The 19,829-nt window shown below is 51.7% G+C and overlaps 1 protein-coding gene across 2 annotated transcripts in view; it reads right to left on the reverse strand.

Moving 5' to 3' along the window:
* Positions 1–5,444: 5,444 nt before the first annotated feature.
* Positions 5,445–19,829, reverse strand: part of TCEA3 (transcription elongation factor A3) — a 34,484-nt gene continuing 20,099 nt past the window's right edge. For both annotated transcript variants that reach the window (XM_045859923.1, XM_045859924.1), the window contains exons 6-11: positions 18,003–18,169; positions 17,776–17,832; positions 14,682–14,836; positions 9,254–9,400; positions 7,776–7,847; positions 5,445–5,561 (exon numbers count right to left, since the gene is read on the reverse strand). In XM_045859923.1, the coding sequence (XP_045715879.1) occupies positions 5,553–5,561; positions 7,776–7,847; positions 9,254–9,400; positions 14,682–14,836; positions 17,776–17,832; positions 18,003–18,169 (607 nt within the window). In that variant the 3' untranslated portion in view covers positions 5,445–5,552. The remainder of the gene's footprint in view (positions 5,562–7,775; positions 7,848–9,253; positions 9,401–14,681; positions 14,837–17,775; positions 17,833–18,002; positions 18,170–19,829) is intronic.

A 19,829-nucleotide genomic window follows, 5' to 3' on the forward strand; every position in this document is an offset into this window, starting at 1 on the left:
GGTTATGTCAGATCCACTGACCAATTTGATTGAAGACCCTCCTTGTACGTCCTTAAGCTTGTTTCTTATTAATAGGCCACCCTGACTATGGAGCCCTGTAAATTGTTGTTTTAATAAATCCTGTCATTATCTTGTGAGCTGCACAATTATGTTGTGACTTTTTTGTACTAGAAGTATTAATTTGTTAAACATTTAAAACTGTGCCTCAAAATTTGTGATGTCGTTCTGTCATCTCTTCATTTTCAAATTATACCTGGAATATAAAAAAAAAAAAAAAACTGAAGTGACCCGGGCTTCTCTCTTGACCCTGCTAGGGGCAGTGAGGAAGCCCCAACACAGCACAAGGAGCTGGGGACACGGGGGACACACCGACTTGCAGTCATTGCAGTCCAGCTGCTAGAGTGTGAGATGATGAGCTAGCTGGTGTGCACCAAGGAGAGGGGCGAACTCAGCCGGGGGATGGGAGGACGCTTCGCGGAGGAGATGACATCTGAGCTGGCTTGCCAAAACTGTAGGAGTCTTGTAGGTGGAGAACAAGGGGAGGGACGGACGGCATTCCGGTCTACGAGAACAGCATGTGCAAAGTCATGGAGGCATGAAAGGACAGAGCGTTTCCAGGATGGTCAGGATTGGGGACGGCTAAAGGGAAGAGTGTGGGAGTGGAGTGACAGGGGGAGGAAGCAGAGGAGGACAGTCTCTTATGTTCCTTTGTCTGCCTGCCTGCCTGTCTCTGCCTTTGGCTGTGGATCAGCCAAGCTGGTGCTGAGGTGCAAATGAGGGGGCAGCTGGGGGCTGGCCTGGGGTGAGAAGAGCAGATTGACCCTGCAGGAAGACGGGGGAGTGGAGAGATTAGGAAACTCTTTGTGACCTCATGCGTTTCAGCTGGTTTTCTCCTATCAACGTAAAAAAAAAAAGTAAACAATTGCATTAAAATGGTACAACAAACTTATCTCATTTGTTTAGCCTGCTTAAAAGCATCAGATAGGCCCATAGTCACCAAACGTGTTTATTGTGTCTCTGTTTAGTACCATAGACTGTGCTGGGAGATAGGACGCCGCCCCCTCACAATGACTGCAGGGCTTCTGTGAAGACTAAATGTGAGAATGGCTGCAAACGCATGGGCACAGAGGAAGTTCTGGATCCGCAGTGGCCATCACTGTTGGGGGGGAAGCAAATGAATCATGCTGTGAGCTGAAGCCACATTTCCGAGTGGCTCAGAGCAGGAATAGGGGCCTGGGTTCAAGTTCAGATTCTGTCTCCTGGAACCAAATGACTCTCTGAACCTTGGTTTTCCCAGTCTGTAAAAAGAGTATAATAATACAATTTCTAGAGACAGAAAATAGAATAGAGCTTGCCAGGGGCTGGGGGAAGGGGGAAATGGGGAATTGTTTCATAGGTGTAGAGGTTTGTTTTGCAAGATAAAAGTGTTCTGGAGAATGGCTGGACAAACATGTGAATGTACTTAACATTACTGAATTGTACGTAACCTTAAAAATGGTTAAGGTGGTAAATTTTACATTACGTATATTTTACAATAAAAAGGAGTGTAATAGTCACGGCTGGTGTGGTTCAGTGGATTGAATGCCAGCCTGTGAACCAAAGGGTCGCTGGTTTGATTCCCAGTCTAAGGCACATGCCTGGGTTGCGGGCCAGGTCCCCTGTTGGGGGCATATGAGAGGCAAGCACACTTGATGTTTCTTCCCCTCTCTTCCTCCCTCCCCCTCTCAAAAAATAAATAAATAAAATCTTTTTTTTAAACGCATATAATAATGTGATCTAGTTCAGGGTGTCTCAGGGTTGGCTGAGCAATATAAAGTGCTCCCCTGTACTCACAGTTGCGTAACAGCTCACATTTACTAACCAGGTCCTAGGTGTCAGGCATGATTCTAATGAATCCTCACAGCAATCCTTGGAGCTGGGTGCTCTTGTACCATTTTACAGATGAAAAGAGGAGGCATGGAGAAGTTACACAAGGTGTCCAAGATACCCAGCTAGCAAATGCTTAAGAACTAAGAAATTATTGTTGACAGGCACTGTCACACAAAGAGTCCGTCATCATTGTTACCGTCATGGCAGAATGCAGTGTAATCACTGGAGTTTCACACGCTCTGGGAGTTCTGAGGGACCATCTCTTGTGGCCAGGAGACTTCACAGTAGATGTGCAGTACACCTGAGATGAGCCTTGAAGAACAGGTAGGATTCGGACGGGGCAGGGGCGAGACAATCAGAAGAGGCAGTCACGTCTGGGAAGGTCCATGAGGTTTTCAGGAGCAGGGCCATAGCTCCGTTAGGCTGCAGCGGGTGGGCAGCGGGGATGGAAGACACGCCACCAAAGGCAGAAGGCAGGTGGAGGGGGACTTACAGAGGCAAACCAAGGGGTTTGCATTTTCTTCAGCAGCTGGTAGAAACCCACTGAAGGTGGTTGGGGAAGGCCATGGAGGGGAGAGGCAGGTAAGGGAGGGAGTGCTTTGAACTGGGAGATGAGCGGAAGGTCTCTGTGTAAGTCCAAGAAAGCAAGCCGGAAAGACAGTGTTGATAGGGATGGCAGTGGGGAGGGGCTGGACAAGTGGGAGACTGTACAGCTGCTGACCGGGAAAGGGAAGAGGGCAAGGGGAGAGGGTCAAAGATGGTACAAGTAACGAACTAGTAGTTGAGAGAGAGAGAAAAGGCAGAAGAGCGGATTTAAGAAAGAAGTTGTGAGTTCAGTTTCAGATTGATGGTATTGAGGGGCGGGGGCACCGTTCTTGGGGGAGATGTCCAGATGGGCACTTGGTGGCTTCAGTCTGGAGCTCAAGAAAACTCGGGGCTGAAGTTAGAGACCTGGTAGTCTGGACTGCTAAGAAAGACTTCTGATTCCATATAGTGCTTCAGGTTCCTGTAACCTCTTGAACCCTCTTCTCAATTTGTCATAGGATCTTGAATGTGCTTTTGTTTCCAAGTTCTTTTGGCCGTAACATTCCTGGTGAGACCTTCCCTCCGCCATCCCAATGTCTGTGTTCACCCACCCTGACCTTGTCTTTTTGCTCCTGTAAGGCAGCCAGCTGCCCTCCCTTTGGAGACCTTCCTGGGTGGCAGCAGTTAGTGCTAACTCCCTGGCAGCTCACACCCTCGTTGTCTTGGAGGTCAGGCTGCTTCAGGATGGTCTAACACGCTGGAGGCGGTTTCTCATCTTGGATGGGAGGGTGGAGATGGAGTTAAATCGTGTATTCCAACTGACAGTGTGTGCAGACTGTGGGGCGAGAGGAGCATGGCATGGCCAGTGTGGCCGGAGCACAGTGTGTGGGGGCGGGTCCAAGGCCAGCCCCTCGGGCCTTGCAGACCCTGCCAAGAGCAGTAGGGAGAGAAAGGAAGGAAGGTTTTACATGGGGGTGGTAGAGTAGGGGGCTGTGACAGGCGAGATTTGCAATGTTGGATGCCTATTCTGGTCTGCACAGTGGGGCGCAGGAATTGCAGTGGGTCTGGGGGTGGGGGCGGGACACAGGAAGAGCGGGTGGGAGGGCATTGACACCTGCTGGTGCGCACAGTCTGAGGCCTATTCATACTTGTCTGGGTCTTTCTATGAATGTCGATGGGTACTGTATAGATGGGCGGACTGGAGCCAACCAGTTCTTTTGCTGTTTATTCTGACTCATCTCCTCTGTAAAGAGTGAGGTTATTAAGGGTGGACAGTCAGTTCTGTATTTTTTCCTAGGCTGTAAATCCCTATGACACGGGGAGCTCAGCGAATATTTACACAGTGACTACTGAATATCGCCCCAGGGTGCCCCCTTTAAAAAGCCCAAGAGTGACAGGTATTGACAGTATTAAATTGATAGTAGTTGCTGTTTTGTTCTGCTTTTGTTTTCCAGACATTTAGATGTCAGACTAGGTAATGCAGAGAAAGATCTGGATATCTAAACCCTTAGTACTCAAGTGTGGACCAGCAGTGTGGGCATCACCCGGAATCTTGTTGAAACTGAGAAATCTCAGGCCCCACCCCAGACCCACTGAATCAGACTGTGCATTTTAGCACAACCCCCAGGGCATTCCCAGCCATATTAAAGTATAAGGAGCTCCTGGGTATCCAAGCAGCGCCCTCCACACTTCTACAGGTAATATCCATACCTCGGACATGCATCACATCCCGTCCGGTATGGAAGTCTGTGCCTGTGACTTCTTTTCCCGCCAGGCCGGGAGTTCCTGGAAGGCACCCACCGACCATTGTGTGTGGTCCTGGATCTCTCATTGCATCGAGCACAATGACAGGAAGCAGAAGACCTGGGTTTCGGTCCTGCTCCTGCCATTTAAAGCTTGTGTGTGTTGCATCTTCTGTGAGAGGATTTTCAAGCCTTCCAACAGACTCGCCCCAAATCTGACTGTTGAAAAACCGAAGATGGTGGCAGATTTCTGTACACGGTTTATTCACAGGATTCATCCAGGAGGAGGTACTTGGTGGGTGGAAGGAGGCAGGTGGTCACCAATTCAGAGTGGGTGATGCTCAGGGCATGTAAAGAACTCGGGCTGAAGTTCCTCCAGGCAGCTGCCCTAAGGCTGTACCAAGGCAGATGGAGACCCAGCGGCCTCTGCACAATCACCCTACGAGGTAGGTGCTAGACCACTCCTGTTTTTACAAGTAGGGGAACAGCTCAGAGAGGGTGAGTGACCTGCCCAGGCTCCCAAGAGCTCATGGGCTCCTGCACGCAAGCTGTTTTAGGGAGCACAGCACCCAGGAGGCTTAGGCTGGGGCTGCCGGAAGGCCAGGGACAGTCATAGGAGGAGACCCCGGACAGGCCCCCCACACCTGCTCCCAAGCCTTTCCCAGAAGACTCCAGCTTTGCCTAAGGCACCTTCCTATCAGCTGAAAAAGTAAGCTGATGTCACCATGGCAGAAGCATGACAAGGACCCTCACCCCACAGACTTTTTCTGGAGCTTGGGCCCCAGATAGCACAGGGATGACGCATTGCCAAGGCCAAGGCAGACTCTTGGGTTCAGGACCTTCCAGTGGCCACGGAACTGAGGGGCACCACTGTACCCTTCAGGCAGAAAGACTCAGTTCAAGATGATCCGCTCCCTGCCTCAAAGGCCCCAATGCCAGCTATGAACAGGGAATAACAGAGCTTGGGAAAAGATGTGGAGTAGGGAAAAAAATCTTCCTACATGGCATGGAAGTCATGTCTGCCTGAGCCAAATCGCGTGCCAAGGGTTCTGCGTGCATGACTCTGGGGTGGGGTGCAGTAAGACTTGCGTCAGTCTTTTAGTTTTCAATTCAAAAAAGGCTGGGAGGTTCGGATGTGAGGGAAGGGGCCCAAAGCAAAGGCCTGCCAGCTACTGTCAAAGAGTTGACACCTCTTAGCATGGCAGCCCAATTAGGCTCCCTCTGTGAGCTGATCGTTATCAGTGACCGATGGTTAATTTGCAAAAGGATTCTCCCTCTGATCCCTAGTACCCCATTCAGAGTTCAGCATTTTTTTTTCCAGTTTCATTTTTTATTTTTTTCTCCAGTTGTGATGGCTTAGTGCTTTCTCTTTGTTCTTCCTCAACTTGTTCACTGAAATCCTGGCTGGCAGGTCTATCAGCAGAACTACAAAACCAAAAAGGCAACACAATTTTAGAGTTTTCCCTGTGTCACCCAAGGAGGCTGGGGGCAGAGGGAAAGGACATGGAAAAGAAGGTAAGGGCTGGAACCACACAGACCAGCGTCCAAATCCAAGTTCCGCCATTACTGGCTGTGGGACTTGGAACAAATCACTCATCAGTAGAATGGGGTCATAATGCTGGCCAATGGGAGAAGGGTATCAAGTAATGAATGAATGAATGGAAATTTGATGCCAGACATGTGGTGGGCTCTCCATGCATGGTCAAACTATCACTGTGATTATCACTAATCACTTGATTAGACTTTGGGCCCTCCCTATGGCAATGGACACTATCTGAAAATGGTGTCAGAAGCCATGTAGCTGCCACCTCGAGTGGGCCCAGCCTCTCCAACGAATGGGGATAAGGGGGAGGGGCTGGTTTTACAGTAGGCAGACTGTCCTTTGTCTGACAGGGACAATGGCAAGAGCCATCACTTAGTGAGCACTCGTTCTGCACTAGGCAGTGTGGGCATGTATTAACTCATCTTGTCCCGACAGTCACTCTGGGAGTTGGGCACTGCGCCGCCCCCATTTTCACAGGTAAAGAAGCAATGCAGAGAGGTTAAGTGATTTGCCGAAGCTCCCATAATGCTAGTGGGTGACAAACAGAACAATAGGAGTAGTGGTTTCCATGTGCCAGGAACATACATGCCTGGGGCTTTTTTATGGTTGTATAGGTGGTGCATGGCACAAGACAGCCTGGCAAAGGGACTGAAACTCGGCCCCTGCTCTGTTTGCCGAGCTCCGCACCCTGGTGCAAGCTGTGTCTGCCTGGAAGCAGGGGCAGCTTGTCCTATTTTGACAAAGATACCATATGAGCTATCAAAGATCCTATTCATGCCTCATGGATAGCACCTTCCCTAGTCCCCACAGCACGTCTGTGAGCTAGATATAAACATGTCCACTTTAGAGAGGAGGAAATCCAGGCCGAGAGTGTTCAGGCCACTTAGCCAAGTCACTGTGAGTGATAAAACCAGGATCTGAACCTGATGCCGAAGCCCGTGCTCTGGACCACGAGGCCGCTCTGCTGGCCCTGGCCCTCAGTGCTCAAAGGATGAGTGAAGGGAAAACACACAGTCGCCTGGCTTCTACATTAAAAAGATGGCAGGTCCAATGAGGCCCCAGGGCTGTCGAGGCTCTCTGTGAAGCTGTAGAAGCTCAGCTGACCAGGACTTTGCAGCCTCGTCTTTCAGTGCCCCCCAACCGCGTGACCTTATGCTTGTTAAGCATTTCGGTAGCTCAGTTTCCTCATCCAAAAGTGAGAGTGGTAGTATAAAGGAACACTTCTCATAGCTGTGCGTGCACATGTAATCATCTTCATGTCAATCATTGGAGAAAGGCATGGTCATCACCCTTTTGCTCAGGGAGGTCAGTAAGGTGCTCAAGGTCACACGGCAAATAGGGCTGAGTGGAGACCTGAAGCCAGGGCTTCCGCCTCCCAGTCCCATGCTCAGGCTGGGGCTCCTTGCTAAGGACCCTCGCACTGTTGGAGTGTCTGCAGCCTGCCGGGTGGCCCAGACACCACACACAGCACAAGCAAGTCGGGCGGTACTGGAAACTGACATTAATCACGTGACCACATGGCAGGAAGGAGCACTCTGGAGGAGTTTTTGCTCAGCTCCCATGTCTGGGGCAGCCCAGCATAATGTGAGCTTCTCCAGGGCTGCCTTGGGAAGGGAGGATGACCCGGGAGTGGGGGGCTGGAGGCCCCTCTGACAGGGCCCAGCCTTCCTCATCCTTGGCGGTGGCCAGGTTCAGAGGAAACGACATCTGTTAAAGCACTTTGGAAAGAGGTGCGGTCCACAAGCAGAGCGCTATTGTTTTTCCTCTGTGGATCTGGGTGGGTGGGGTGGGGAACGACCGATTCCATGTGCGCTGAGAAGACAGTTCTGCCCATCCTCTGATAAAGTGTGGGCTGCTGCTCCCATCCCAGCTGGGTGCCTTCCAAGATGAACATGTGCACGTCCACTCCCTGCCTCACCACCACCAACCCACCTCGATCTCTAGCTCTGCAGACCTGCTCTGCACAGGCTGCTAAGCCCACCCCCCCCACCCCCGTGCATGAGGCCCCTCCTTGGCTGTGGGTACACTACTCCTATTGTGGGACAGCATCTGTGGATGATGAGTTTGGGGGTAGGGAGAGGGAGAAAGATACGGACCTTCCAGCGATTGCCGCACTCATTGCATAAGACGAAGGTAGTCATGGGCTCATCAGCGCTTCGTGTCTGCACCTGAGACAGACAGACGACCACTCATGAAGTCAGTCCCCTGCCCCAGGACCTGCCATAGCTCCCACTGTCTGCAGCAGTAGGTCCGAATCCCAGAGCTTGGCACTGTTATTTCCACCCCAGTTTGGCATTCCCCTTTATCACTGAGGACTCTGTGACATGTATTAACGTGTATCCTCCTGTCCTCCTGCAGGTCCATCAGCTCACTTTCAGTAGCTCACTGGCTGGCCTCTGCACTTCCACTCTTGTTGAGCCTTCTGAACTGATCTCACTTCTCTTGTCTCAAGACTCATCTCCTACAGGAAGCATTCCCCAACTCTCCTCTGCACATGCCCCATTGGGTGAGCTGGAAGCACCCCTAGAGATCACATAGATCGCTCAACTGTGATTGATGTCAGTTGGGAGTCTATGGGGTGGGAGGTAGTCCCCGGCTACTGAGGGAGCATAGCCTTGTCCCTGGAGAGCAATGACACCCGAGAAAGGAGAACATCGGGGTCCCTCAGTGCAGAGAAAACTTTGCTGATGGGCAGTGTGCTTGTGGTGGGAGGGCAGGCGCAGGAAGCCCGCCCCTCCACGGGGAAGTGTCTTGGGGGAGAGCAGGAGCTTGCACAACCATCTCTGAATTCCTGAATCGGCATTCTCTGGGGGATGATTCCTGAGGGGCGAGGCCGCCTGTATGTCTGCTGTAGCCACAGGTCCCCACTGGCAAGGTGCTCTTGATACATATTGCTTGCTGAGCAGGTGGGAGATGGAATAGAGGTCCGGAATGACTAGGTACCAACTATAATCCAAGGCCATTGGTGCCCCAAGGTCATAACGTGTGCCACCCGGAAACAGGGGGTGGTTTTCTGGTGTTTAAACCAGAGAAGTGGCCTCCATAGCCCACGTGGCTCCCCACACAGGGGCAGGGGTCTTCATGCTTAGGACTCAGGGCCAAATCCCTTAGGCTTTATACACCGAGTTGGGTGTAATGCAGGCACAAAAGTTAGATCTAGATTTATTACTATCTCTGCCACCTTGGACGAAACTGCAAAGCTTGTCCCCTGTCAGGGCCTCGGTTTCCCTGTGTGTAAAGGGAGGGGGTGGAGTTTTACAGTGCCACATTCCCTTCCAACTGCCTGTGACTCTACAGTTCTGTGCCCGGTGAGTCTGGGTCCCCCTAGTCTTGCTTCAGGCCCAGCCAGAACACGCTGGCCAAGCCTCCTCGATACAAATCTGGGTGACTGTACATGCAGAAGAACATTTTCTAGAAGCCACGGGGACACATTGGTGTGCAAGACTTGCCCTTTTCTCTGCAGCCTGGAGTTTTAACCCTTCCCCCTCTGGCTGTTCCCTGAGCTCTCTCTGGCTCATCATCTCTGTGCCCCTGTAGCTTCCTCCACCGTGGGCCCCTCCCCTCATCACCTTACCTGGTTGTAGGTACAATTCTTCTTCTTGCATTTCTTGCACTGGAAGAGGTCAGTGGTGGTGCCGCCTGTTTTGGCCATCTGGTGCTCACGGATAGCCTCCTGGGTCATGGCATTCCTCAACTCCCGCAGCTCATCACTGGCCATTTCCTGGAGAGAAACAAGTCTGCCCTTCAGGGCCAGGGGGTCCCGGGGGTCCTGCCCCACATCTGGTTTCTAGAGAGCCCGAACAGAGGAGGGGGAACGTGCTGGATGGAGCACAAGGAGCTGGAGGGAGGCCTGGACTCTTGGCCCTGCCCCAGCTGGGAAAAGTCTGTACGCAAAGAGTCTCCATTCTGCCTTTGGGCGGAAGGGCAAACCTTGGGGGCTGTGGCTGGGCCGAGCGCAGAGGGGCGAGCACAGGAGAGCAGAAGGCAAACAGCTTCTGCCCCCGGGTCAACGCCCTTTCATACGTTTCCTCAAAGCTGGTGCTCACCCAGCCTGCCAGGGCCTTGGGCACCTGCCTGAACCCTCCTCTTGGAGCTGACTTGACCGGTAACCATCTGATCTGATATTGTCCTTATCCTTCCAGTCTGGACATGACCCGCAGCCTGTCCAAGCTGTGATCACTTTCCAGCCCATTCAGCCTTGTGGGAACCATGGTCTCACTATGACTTGCTGTTGCTGTCCCCACCCACGCAGCACCTGAAGCACCTGGGTTCACACTACTAACTGCTCACCTGTGAGCGTATCACAGAACCTAACTTCAAGTTCCTACAGAACAGACTCTCCTGTCTTGCGTCAAACACACTGCAGACACCCAGGGTCCTCATTGTCCCGGTCCTTCCCCTCTTTATCCATCTCCCTTGCCGTCCGACTCCTCTTCTGCCTCTGCCGGAGGAGAGCGGAGAGGAGGACACTCAAACCTAAGAGAGTTCTTGTTAAGGTTGGTTTGGGAGAAGCAGGACGGCAGAGGCTAATGCTAAAATGAGTGAGGATTTGGTAGTGGCTAAACATTTTCATTGTTGCTTTCAACCTTGACTCTTTAAAGGTTTTATTTATTTATTTTTAGACAGAGGGGAATGGAGGGAGAGAGGGTGGAAAATGTCAATGTGTGGTTGCCTCTTGTGCATCTCTACTGAGGACCTGGCCTGCAACCCAGGCATGTGCCCTGGGAATCGAACCAGGGACCCTTTGGTTCAGAGGCTGGCGCTCAGTCCACTGAGCCACACCAGGCAGGGTTACCCTAACTCTTTAAACTGAGACCAGAGTTGGCACGAAGGTTAAATGATTTTAGTGACCACTGAATCTAATGCTGAGCACCGCATTATAACCACTTGGCCTTCTTGACAAAATGCAGATTCCTAGGAATCCAAAACTTGACGGGCAGTCCCAGGAATATGCATTTTTATTAGTGTCCCCAAGTTATTCTGGTTCATACAAATGTTTAAATCCTACTGTGTTGCCCTGGCTGGGTGGCTCAGTTGGTTGGAGCATCATCCCATACACCGAAAGGCTGGGGTTCGATTCCGGGTCAGGGCACATACCTAGGTTGCAGGTTCAATCTCTGGTCAGGGGTGTATGGAAGGCAACCATCGATGTTTCTCTCTCCCTTCCTCTCTCTCTAAATTCAAGAATAAAAAATATCCTCGGGGGAGGATTTTTAAAAAATAAATAAATCCTACTGTGTTAAATCCAACAAATAGACCCTAACCCACGACGGGATATACAGAAAAACAAATCAAGCCAAAGCGATAGAAGCAAAGAAGCTGACTTTAATCTGGGGAGATTTCCCAGAGCATAATGCATTTGTTCAACCAAAATCTATTAGGAGGCCAATTTATCGAATGTCTTTAGCTGCATTGGTGTGCTGGTAAACCAGTTTTGACTGTAGGGGTGGCTGATTGGTAGTATTTACGAGTTTCCGTGGTGTAAATATTTCCATCGCGGCCAGTCTCCAGCTACTGATGCGATGTGACTGAATGCAGAGTTGGGAACAGCTGCGCACACACACAGTCGTAGCTCCTGAGCTGCAGGAGCTGGTTTCAGCACACCACTGCCTCTAAGCCCTCAGGGTTCGGACTAGATTTGGTTCCATCCCCAGGTAATGCTAATCTGGTGGAGTAGCCAGCATTTGCACAAGATAGCAAGATAGCCTAGGAACTCCTAAAACAAAGGCATACAAAGTGCAGGGAAAGCGCCCCCCACCCCCACACCCCACCCCGGGGTGGGAGCTAACTGCTCGGGAACAGGGCAGGCTCATTAATGAGGCTGACACCTTACCCAGTCTTGATAGATAAGCAGGATTGGTGGGCGTGGGGCAGGGGGTGGCATATTCTAGACACAGAGAATAGTCCATGCAAAAGATCAGAGGACAGGAACGACATGTTTGCGGAAGGGCATTTGGAGTGGCCTCAGAATGAGGAGTACAGGAGGCGGGGCTGGGAATCCGATGTGGAAAGATGGTCTTCTGTGCCCCCTAAGAAATAAAAACAAGCCCTGGCTGGTGTGGCTCAGTGGATTGAGCACCAGCCTGAGAACCAAAAGGTTGCCGGTTTGATTCCCAGTCAGGGCACATGCCTGGGTTGTGGGCCAGATCCCCAGTAGGGGGCGTGTGAGAGGCAATCGATTGATGTTTTCTCTCACACAATGGTGTTTCTCTTGTTTCTCTCCTTCTCTTTCTCCCTCCCTTCCCCTCTCTCTAAAAGTAAATAAACAAAATCTTTTTTTAAAAAAAGAAAAATAAATAAAAACAGAAAAAAAATCTGTCTGCTCACCCACTGATCCATTTACCTACCTCTGCCCTGACTCATTTAGAAGGCGGCAGCGCCAAAGACACATGGAGTGAGTACAGTGATGTAGAAAGTATGGAAGAAAAATGAGGAAAATGAAGGTAGGAGAAGGACCCCAAAGGTCAACTCAATAGCTATTTGTTGCGCACTCATGACGTGCCCCGCACTGCTCTCGGTGCTGGGTGAGCGGTGAGCAGCCACAGCCCCTCTCTCTGCGGGGCTGACCGTACACCGCTCAGTGGTTCCAATGGGTGTCTCAGAATCTACGCCAGTCTTTGATATGTCTGGGTAGACAGGAGAAGAGAGAAAGGAGGAGGGAATCTCGTGGACAAGGAAAGAGACACTGAAAGGAGTTAGGGAGACACAGGGGCGCAGGGAGGGACGTCCGTCTGCATGGGCATAGCCGTCCCAGGCTTTCCCTTAACGGGAGCGCCTTGTCCTCTAAGCCACAGAACAGACAGTGAGCAGCCCAACCCCACGCTGTTATTTTTCTAATTGGAGCAAAAATGGTCCTATATTTCTTGTAGAAACTTCCTGTCTGGAGCAAAAGATGACCCCAGGAGGAAGATCTTGGCATCCACGTTGTCTGGGTTGCTGGTGGTGAGGGGGGAGGGAGTCCTTGGCAGCTGGCCCTGGCAGTCCCTTGTCCGCAGCCTGCCAGATTCCTGGCTCGCTGCCCTTGGCCTGGTCGGCCTCGCTTTGGGCCTGGGTTGATGGCCCGATTCTCTTGTCCTGTTCTAGTGAACAGTCCTTGGGTGGGGCCTGACTTCAGCCATGTGTCTGGCTCGGCCAGTTGCTTTGCTGGGACTTCTGGGGGCTGTCTTTGTCCTAATCCAGACACTTAGCTCTGCTCTGACCTCCAGCTTTTGGGAACTTGCAGGGCTTGGCTCAGACCTGTGCCAGACCTTGCTCCCGGTTCTCCTGGGCTCACTTTTCCAACGTGGCTCTGGAATTGCCTGTGAGACAGTCTCACAACAGCACTCCCACAGCACACACACGAAGAGGAGCAGAGGGACCCAGAGCCACAGAGCAGGGCACGGAGAGCAATAAACACAAGGCTGGGCTGCCATAAAAGTCACAGCTGCACCTTTCAGGGATGGAGCAGGCACTGTAGGGCCAAGTTGCAATGTGTAATTCTGGGCATATATTGCTATTTGCCTAAAAAGATCAGATATTTCAAATTAGGCAGCAATAGAACCCTGGTCTACTTGTGCCAAGTTCCCCACTTTATCCTAAAGCCAAGGGTATTATCTTTCTTATTTTGGGTACTTGAGGAAGTCAGTGAACCCTCTCTTCGGAAAAAGGTACATACATACTGCATAATACCCCCCCACACACACACTTACATACACCCCACACAGACTAACACATACCAGACACACACAGACTAAACACACACGTCATGCACACCGCATGGAAGCCCACTCTGGCCAACAGTAGTTTCAGAGGATCGTCACGCGCACTGAGGCACAGCCAGACTCCAGGATGTCATGCACTTCCCCTCCCCTCCTCTGGCGCCTTCCTGCAGCGTAGGGGTGCCCTCTCCAGGTGCCTGTGGGAAACCCCTCAGTAATCTCCGGCAGCGAAGAGCTGCTCATACCTGAGGGCGTGCACAAGGTCTCTCCGAGATGTAGCCTCTGAAAGAAACAGCTCTGGGTTCCCATCCTCATCTGTCACTGATGAGTTGTTTGGCCTCAGTTTTCTCATCCATAAAATGGGGATAATATTTCCTCTTTCATAGCATCGTGCTGAGGGTTACATGAAATGGTTGGTGAATGGGCCTATTATATACTGATTCTGGGGAGGGTTTTTCATGTATTAACCTTCTAAACTCATGTATTGCTTATGAGATAGCCATTATTATTACTATTATTATTATTCTTCGCATTTTACAGATGAGAAAGCTGAGGCACAGAGAGGTTAAGTGGCCTGTCTAAGATCACACAGCTAAGTGGCAGAGGTAGAATTCAAACTCAGGCAGCTTGGCACAGCCCCCACATTTCTAAGTTTCTCAAACAGGCTTGTTGCCTTTTTCTTCCCTTACTGGCCCTTTCAAGCCGGATCAGTCCTTCCTTCCTGTGCGTTCCCATGGCGGCCCCATCATGGCACTCACCACCTCTGCTGTACACGTTCAGTATCTGTAAGTACACCCGTCTCCCGCCCTCGGACCGTGCTCCACGGGGACCCCTGTTCTGGCCTGGGCCCGGGGCTGGGTCATGGCATAGAGGCCTGAGCGAGGCAGAGGAGGGCAGCAGATAACAAGGCAGCGAAGAGCGGGCACTCTGAGGCCCCACAGCCTGCCTCCTGGCTGGGGTCTTTTCTGGCTGTGTACATAGGCAAATTACTTAACTCCTCTGAGCCTCGGCCTCCTCATCCGTGAGACGGAAGAGTAAACATTTCTGTCTCAGCTGGTGTGAAGACAGAAGTGGCCAGTGTGTCTGTCTAAAGTGCTAGCACGGTGCCTAATACGCGTTAGGCATGTCCACCGTCCTGATGGTCCAGGAGCCTTGAGAGATGGGGAGCGGGAGAGGGTCTGACTGGAAGAGCCTCCTGGCTCTGCTTCGTGGAGTCACAAGCCCCTCCCACCTCTGAGACTTGGACGAAGCTGGAGAGGCCTGGCGCCCCACCCCTCTGTGCAGAGGCCCCAGCCCAGCTCTCACCTCTGCTGTCATCTTGGCAATGAGGCTGGTGGAGATGGCCCCACTGAGCACGTTCCGCCTCAGGCCAGGGTTCCTGGGGTCCTTGAGGTTGCTGATTCGGCTGCGCACGCGGTTCCGGTACTTCATGTCTGTGCTCTTGAGCTCCTGGTAGATATGTGACACGGTCAAGGGCCAGCCAGCCAGTCTCGGAGGGGTACGGGAGAATGGGGAGCCTCTCCCTGAAGGGAGGACGCTCAGGGCCAACTCTTCCTCTCCCTGGACTTGTACGGAGGTCAGGCACTCCTGTGACACTTGAGGGGACCTCAGTGGGGCATATGGGGTCAGTCACGCGTCAGGGACAGGAAACAGCCTCCTTGGCGAGTTCAGATCATGGCAAGCACTGCGGTGTCTGGGACTCTGGGAATGGGCACCCCGAGTTTGTCTGGGCCTCCTGTATGACCTCAGGTGAGTCACACGACCTCTATGTGCCTCTGTTTCCTTGTTTCTAAAATCCAGGGCGGTTATGAGGATGCAGTGAGTTAAGCTGCACGACGACCTAGCATGGTGTCTGGGACACATCAGAAGCTCAGCATTCAGGGGCTAAGATGATGATGATGATGAAGATCACCTTTAGTTACCAGAAGTTTGTGGGTCCAGCTGGCAGAGAAACACGAGATTAGGAGCCACGTGTTTGAGGCTCTAAGAAGTGTTGCAGACAATAAAGAACTGGAGGAGCTTTGTTGCATTTGGTGCTCCTGTTCTCTGGTAATACCCATCACCATCTGCTGGAACCTACTTTGGGAATTGCTGGTCAGAGTTATGTCTCTCTTGAAGAGATGAGGAAGCTGAGGCTTAGGAAGGGTGCAGGCATTTGCTCAAGATCACGGTCATGTGGCAAATTCCCAGCAGAGACAGGGCTGGAAGCCAGATCCCTCCTAAGGGTAATGCTCTCTCCGCTCACCCAGCAGGAAGCGCCCCGGGGCCAAGGACCACAGTGACCTCTCTGTCCAGATGCTGCATCCCAGGCGGGCCTCCCACCCCCTTCTCTGGAAGAGCTCAGGGAACACAGCACGTTTTCTTGGTGTCCCAAGCCAAGGGGAACCAGGAAGATGAAGCCTTTGCTGGGAAATACCACGTACGGGAAGGTGACTGCAGGGAATGTGGAAACATGGGAACAGCTGACTTGCTGGAAGTGGTGGGAGGAAGGTGGTACAATTTCTGTTTTTGTTGTTTGTACAATAAAAGTGTAAAAAGAAAGAATATGCCATAATGCATTTGAAAGCCAAAACGTTTGTTTAAAAATCTGTGCTTGGGATTCCTGGAGGTGTGTGTCTGTTTACGTGGGGCCCAGAGGGAGGGCTGGCAATACCCCTCCCCGTTTCCTGAGATGATGGGGGGAAGGGACAGGGGAGGAGGAGCGCAGGCCGGCAAGTCACTGACCCTCCAAGGAGCCATGTGAGTCCAGAGTCGCTCCAAAGAGAACAGAGCTTTTTTTGGGAGACGAATATTCAAGCCCTCAAACCTGACCTCCCACCAGCTAAGAACAACGAGCTAAAGAGTAGACACAGCCCTGCTTTCCTCTCCTTTGGGAGAAGGACGTTCAGTGGAGGGAGAAAACAGAGAGGAAAGGCCGGGAGTGGAACCACGGACTGGTGCCCTTTGTTTCCACCCGGGCTATAAGGTGGAAGGGATCTGCTTGGAGGGACAAGTGCCAAACAAAGAGGAAGCTTGCACTCAGTGTTCTGCATTAGTCAGAATCATGAGAATGTACTTGGTGAGTGAGGTACTGGATAGCTCAAGACATGCTGGTTGGTAACTGAATGATGGCGGAGAGAAAAGCCCAGATGTGTTGCAGGGTATTGATGTGGGCTGCAGGCAGGAGATGAAGCAGGCCCCTGCCCCAGCCCACCCCCAGCTGAGCTCCATAGGTACAGCCTAAGAGGCCTTAAAAAGGTCACTCACACCCCAGTGTGACACTCAGATGCCCCCTCTCCTGGGGATTCTGTCCCTTCCCTCCACACCTCTTTGACATGCAAAGCTTTGTCTTCAGTAAAAGAAATTCCAGCATTCACACAGTGGGGTGCAGTGCCGAGGAATTTTTCACTCCAAGCCAGGAATCTTTTGATGCAATGGGCCCATGTCACACAGGTGGTCGCCTCCCCTGTCCACAAATGGCCCCTTTCAGAGAGTGAGAGGATGGGGAATATGAGAAGCCCAGGATGTGGAACCCAAAGACCAAGGTTTTCAGTGCAGCTCTGAGACCAGCAGTCCCCGAGCCTCCGTTTCCTCATCCGTGACATGGGAACAACAGTCCCGGCCTCCCAGAGATTGTCGCGAGAACGAACAGAGGTAGGAAGTGTGTCCGTTGCCCGTCACAGTGCTTGGTGCATATCGGGGAGTAAATAGTGGGGGCTGCCCCATCTTCACAGGTTGGAAGCGGGGGAAGGCTGAGCAGGAGAAATGCTGTCCTCTCTGTCTACTTGACCACTAGACGTCACAAACTAGGCACACGACACAGCCTGCTGGCGCAGCAGCTGAGCTTCAGGACCCGGGATCCCCCTGCCTGGGTTCCAGTCCCGGCTCTGCCACTGCTGTTTGCCACATGAGCTTTGGCAAGTGCCTCCGTCTCTCTGCACCTCAGTAAACTCGTCAGTAAAAATAATGAGGAAACTCACCTTGTGGATTGTTCTCAACACTGAATGAGGTACACTGTTCATGAACAGCCTAGCGTGAGGCCAGCAGGTGCCAGACAATAAACATTTGCCGGAATTAAGAACTCTAGTTCAGCCCGGGCTGGTGTAGTTCAGTGGATTGAGCGCAGGCTGCGAACCAAAGCATCGCAGGTTCGATTCCCAGTCAGGGCACATGCCTGGGTTGCAGGCCATGGCCCCCAGCAACCGCACATTGATGTTTCTCTCTCTCTTTCTCCTTCCCTTCCCTCTCTAAAAATAAATAAATAAAATTAAAAAAAAAAAGAACTCCAGTTCTGCGGCAGAGCAGGGGGCTGTCCCTAGAGCCCCTTCCCTCTCTGCCCAGTGTCCTGGGTCCCCTGCACTTGGGAGGCCTGCTGACGGACAGTCCAGGCACCCACAGCCTGGGCAAAACTCAAGGATATGATCTTCGATTTCTGATGCCATCTTGTCACAGTTGACTCCGTAGTCCTTGTAATCATCTAAAAGAGATTCCGAAACACGGGCATCAGCCAGACATGACCTTGGCAGTGAAGCCTGCTTGTGGCAGGGACTATGGCAGCCTGTACCGCTCCCATGACCTGGAGCAGACCACATCTCATCTGCCCTTGGGGAGCCTGCCCTCCCCCGTCCCCAGCCCAGGCCCTCTCACCATCTGCCTTCAAGGCCGCCGAAAGCATCTCCACGCACTTGTCCCGGACAGAGTCCCCGGTGAGATAGCAGGGCGCCAGGAGGCAGACGGAGGGGGCGAAGCTGGGGCTCGAGGGGCTGCTGGGGGTCCTGGGGGAGGTCTCTGCTTTCGACTTGTTGCTGTTTGATCTGAGGATGACAATCCATAATCGACATTCTGACATTAAGCGAATAAAGCACTTACTGAGCAACGATCCCCTTCCATCCTCATAGTGGCCCTAGGAGGTAGGTGCTATTTTAGGTGCTTGAGATGGATCATCTCATTTAGTCCTCACAACCACCCCACGAAGTTGATACTATTCTTGTCCCCATGTTAGAGTTGCATTTAAAGTGCATTTTAGAGAGAGATGCATTCTAAATACAGGTCACACATCTGGACACCAGTAGGGCCTGAATGAAAACCCAGGCAGATGGACTCTGGGACCCATGCTCTTAAGCCCCCACTGTGCTCTCCTGGGCACAGAACAGCGTAACCACGCCAAGGACTACAGCCACTAGGCCCTATGCGAGCTGCTCTCTGTCTCCCGCTCTGCTCTCCTTGAACCCTTTCTTCACTCATTCACTGAATATTTACTAGGCACCTATTCTCAGGGGCTGTGCTAAGAACAAGGGATACAGCAGACAAGTCAGAAAGGCTCCCCCCACAAGGAGCTGACAGTCCAGAGAATAGTGAGTGTATCACCATTGAAGAGGGCGGGCTTCTGCCATGTGCCAGGCACCGCGCCAGGCGCTGGGGGAGCGCTTTCCGACGTAACCGCCCCAGTGGTCCTAGGAGGAAAGTACTGTTACCGTCCCCATTTGCAGATGAGGAGGCAAACCTGGAGAGTAACACCGCTGAGGTTTGCACTCAGGCCTGTCTGATTCCGGGCTTTACAGTCTTAACGCCTACCATGCACTGCCTAAGAATGACACCATTTTGGCCTTGGCTTACAAAGCCACAAATAAATATACATACATATACATATACATATACATATACATATACATATACATATACGTGCATATATGCACAGATGATTATAAAGACAACTGTGTGTCTTAGTCTGCCTGGGTTGCCATGATAAAATACCGGACTGGGGGGCTTATGCAACTGAAATGAGCCCTGGCTGGTGTGGCTCAGTGGATTGAGTGCCAGCCTGTGAAACAAAGGGTTGCTGGTTTGATTCCCAGTCAGGGCACATGCCTGGGTTGCAGGCCAGGTCCCCAGCAGGGGCATGCAAGAGGCAACCACACATTGGTGTTTCTCTCCTTCTCTTTCTCCCTCTATTCCCCTCTCTTTAAAAATAAATAAATAAATCTAAAAAACAACAACAGAAATATGTTTCTCACAGTTCCAGAGACAGACCAGGTGCTGGTCCATTTGGTTTCACTCGGGGGTTCCCTTCCTGGCTCACAGGTGGCCGCCCTCTCGCCCTGTCCTTACATGCGGGGAGAGAGTGGCGGAGTGCTCAGGTGTCTCCTCCTCTGAGGACACTGCTCCTATTGGGTCAAGTTTCACCATGTGACCTCTTTTAACCTTAATTACCTCCGTAAAGGACTTAGTTCCAAATCCAGTCACATTGGGGCTTCACCATATGGATTTGGGGAGGGAGGGGTCAATAATATTCACTCCGTAACACCATACTAACAGCAAGGATCTCTCTGAGGTGGCATTATAGAATATTTTCATTTTCTCCTTTTGCTTATACATAGTTCCTAAGTCTTCTACAAAAAAATATATCTACTTTTGTAATGAGAAACACTTAACACTTTTTTTTTTTATGAGTGGTAACTGTGCTGCTGGCTCAGA

Source organism: Phyllostomus hastatus, unplaced genomic scaffold (assembly GCF_019186645.2).
Source record: "Phyllostomus hastatus isolate PE091 unplaced genomic scaffold, TTU_PhHast_1.1 phas_scaffold_182, whole genome shotgun sequence".
Taxonomy (NCBI): domain Eukaryota; kingdom Metazoa; phylum Chordata; class Mammalia; order Chiroptera; family Phyllostomidae; genus Phyllostomus; species Phyllostomus hastatus.